The 3,179-nt window shown below is 45.3% G+C and overlaps 1 protein-coding gene across 1 annotated transcript; it reads left to right on the forward strand.

The window, feature by feature from the left end:
- Positions 1-2,183: 2,183 nt before the first annotated feature.
- Positions 2,184-3,179, forward strand: LOC139137823 (uncharacterized). Its single transcript, XM_070706089.1, has one exon. It carries the CDS (start codon positions 2,184-2,186, stop codon positions 3,177-3,179), a length of 996 nt encoding a protein of 331 aa, XP_070562190.1.

The raw sequence follows: 3,179 nt of genomic DNA on the forward strand, positions 1-3,179 counted from the left end.
TTTGAGTATTTCGGACTCTAATTACCAACGCGCCATTAATGCTCTTAAAAGCGTTACGGACAAAGACATAAAATAATCCACGCGCACATCGATTCGCTATTAACTATGCCGAAGCCAAATTACGATCGCACAAGTCTGAGAAAATTCTACGATGATATAGAGAACCACATTCGCGAGCTAGAAAACCTCGACATAACTGTTGACAAATACGCTGTTATGTTAGAAAGGGCAATCTGGATTAAACTACCGAAAAAGATAATCGCTGTATTCAACGAACATTACGGAGACAAAAGTTGGGAAATCGACGAACTTCGCGAAGCACTATGGAGACACATACTTTACGTGGACGAAGAAACCGAATCTACGGAAACGCCAATAGCTACCGCGACCTTCTTCGCGAACGCCGAGACGAACGCAAAAGGCCGCCACGCCTCGAAGCCGAAAAAGCCGAAAACTTGCGCGTACTGCAAGGGATCACACTTCCACAACGACTGTACGGTATAACCGATCGAAACAAACGCCACGAAATCGTTAAAAGGGATAAATTGTGTTTCAACTGCCTCGGGAAACACAAGGTCGGAGATTGTAGATCGAAAGGGAAATGCTTTCGCTGCGGAAGAAAGCATCCACACCTCGCTGTGTACCACGGAATCGAGTCACGCCACGACGGGACCAAGTCCCAACAATCAGGTTACGGACACTCAAACGCACGCTACGGGAAATAGAGGCGACGACAAGCCTACCTCATCTACTCAACCTGCCACGCAGATTGGAGTAAATTTCGCGAGAACGGAGAGTAACTCAGGTAAACGGAAAATGGAGCCAGGCATACACAAAACTGCCGAAGTTCCAATCACTTACGGTCCGAATACAATCAACGCTACGGTATTGTTCGATGAAGGCTCGGACATTTCCTTCATCACACGGGATCTAGTAACGAAGCTAGATATGAAGCCACAAACCTCGGACGTATACGGATTAAAGAGATTCGGTGACAAAACTGCTAACGCCAGATCGTTTGAAATGGTAACATTCGCACTTCAGACACGCGACGGTCCGAAGTCAATGAGCGCGCTAATCGTTCCGGAGAAATCAATCAGCGTGAAAAACAAAATTTCACGTTCCGTATTGAATTTACCTCACATAAAGGGTTTAAAATTAGCGCACCCACCCTCTAACGCCGAATCATTCGAGATATCGCTATTAATCGGAACTGACTATTACTGGGACTTTATCGAAGATGACATTGTAAGGGGACCAGGCCCGACCGCCGTACTTTCTAAATTCGGTGGATACTTATTGTCGGGACCCACTGGTATACGAAGCGCGCCTAACGCCGACGCGACCACCTTACACATCGCTACGACTACTGTTGAAGAGGAAATGAAACTTCAAAACTACTGGGACTTGGAAACAATCGGAATAAGAGACCAAGTAAACGCCAAGGACACTGAGGTAAGCGAATTCGAATTATATCGTGATACGCATTTACGAGTTGAAGACGGAAAATACGTTGCTAAGTTACCATGGAAGGTCGACCACCAGCCATTGCCGACCAATTATCATATTACTGAGAAACGCACACGCGCTATGGTGCGTCGGTTAACGCCCGATTTATTGAAAGTATACAACAGCATCTTAATTGACCAACAGTCTCGCGACTTTATCGAGGAAGTCGACAACGATGATAAAACAAACGGACATTATCTTCCCCATCGCTCAGTAAAGAAAGACTCGACGACTACACCCATTCGTGTTGTATATGATTGCAGCTGCAGACAATCAGATTCACCTAGTCTAAATGACTGTTTACAGACTGGACCGCCACTTCTTAACGATCTCTCATCAATTCTACTCAGATTTCGAGTGCATGACATCGCGCTCAGCAGTGACATCGAGAAAGCATTTCTCAATGTACGTCTTGACGAAAATGACCGGAAATTCACAAAATTTCTCTGGTTATCTGACCCAAGCGACCCTGAGTTTATCGTTTTAAAACCGTTCTCTTTGGCGCGGTCTGTTCACCCTTCATATTGAATGCAGTCGTCAAAACACACTTGGAGTCAAACACTAACACTCCAATCGCCGCTGATCTTAAAGATAATATATACGTTGATAATGTCATCTCAGGTGTTAACAATACTACGGAAGCTACGAAATACTACACTGACGCAAACTCTCTCATGAAATCCGCTGGATTTAATCTTCGCTCGTGGTCATCGAACAATGATGAAATACGGAAATTAGCCGCTAAGGACAAAACGCTGGAAATGAACACCAACGTGGGTGTTCTCGGAATGCGCTGGTTAACGGACTCTGATCAACTCGCTTACGCTAAGAAAAAGGATGTGAAGAAATCGGACTATCTCGCGACAAAGCGCGAAGTCACACAAGTAACAGCAAGTTTATTCGACCCCCTCGGATATCTTTCACCCGTTCAAGTGAAAGCAAAGACATTTATTCAAGACATATGGAAGAGAAATTTAGATTGGGACGAACCGCTAGAAACCGACCTCGCAAATCGATGGAAACACATAGTATCGGACTTCAACGCGAGCACCGAAATCAAGATCGACCGTCGTTATTTCGCCGAGAATACGAGCGCCGATCATGAACTACACGTATTCGCAGATGCCAGCTGTAAAGCTTACGGTGCAGCCGCATACCTTCGCCGCGGTGACCAAACGTCTTTGGTCATGGCAAAAACACGTGTCGCTCCAATCAAGGAATTATCACTGCCCTGCCTCGAACTTATGGCAGCATTAGTCGGTTCTAGACTACTACGCTTCGTTTACGACGCCTTGAAAGACAAAGTCAATATCACAGATCGTACGCTGTGGTCGGACAATCAATGCGTTATACATTGGATAACACGAAGAGACAAGAAACTTCCGGTATTCGTTGCAAATCGAGTCAAAGAAATTAGAAATGTGCCATGCACGATCAAATATTGTCCAACCAAGGACAATCCAGCCGATTTATTGACACGTGGAATCTCAACCCGTGAGTTAGAGAAATCCAATCTCTGGTGGCAAGGCCCACCCTGGCTAAAACAAGGTGATTGGCCTATCTGTCCCGTGTTTGACAGCTCAACATATCATGTATCTACTGAGGAGGATGTCGGTACCCTCAGTGAGGATTACAATAAGCTAGTGATGACAGAAGCAAACCTTCTGTAA

The sequence above is a fragment of the Ptychodera flava genome, chromosome 7 (genome assembly GCF_041260155.1).
Source record: "Ptychodera flava strain L36383 chromosome 7, AS_Pfla_20210202, whole genome shotgun sequence".
Taxonomy (NCBI): domain Eukaryota; kingdom Metazoa; phylum Hemichordata; class Enteropneusta; family Ptychoderidae; genus Ptychodera; species Ptychodera flava.

Bases quoted from the DNA above. Each gene is read 5' to 3' on its own strand.
- LOC139137823 (XM_070706089.1), top strand. From the start codon at position 2,184: ATGAAATCCGCTGGATTTAATCTTCGCTCGTGGTCATCGAACAATGAT.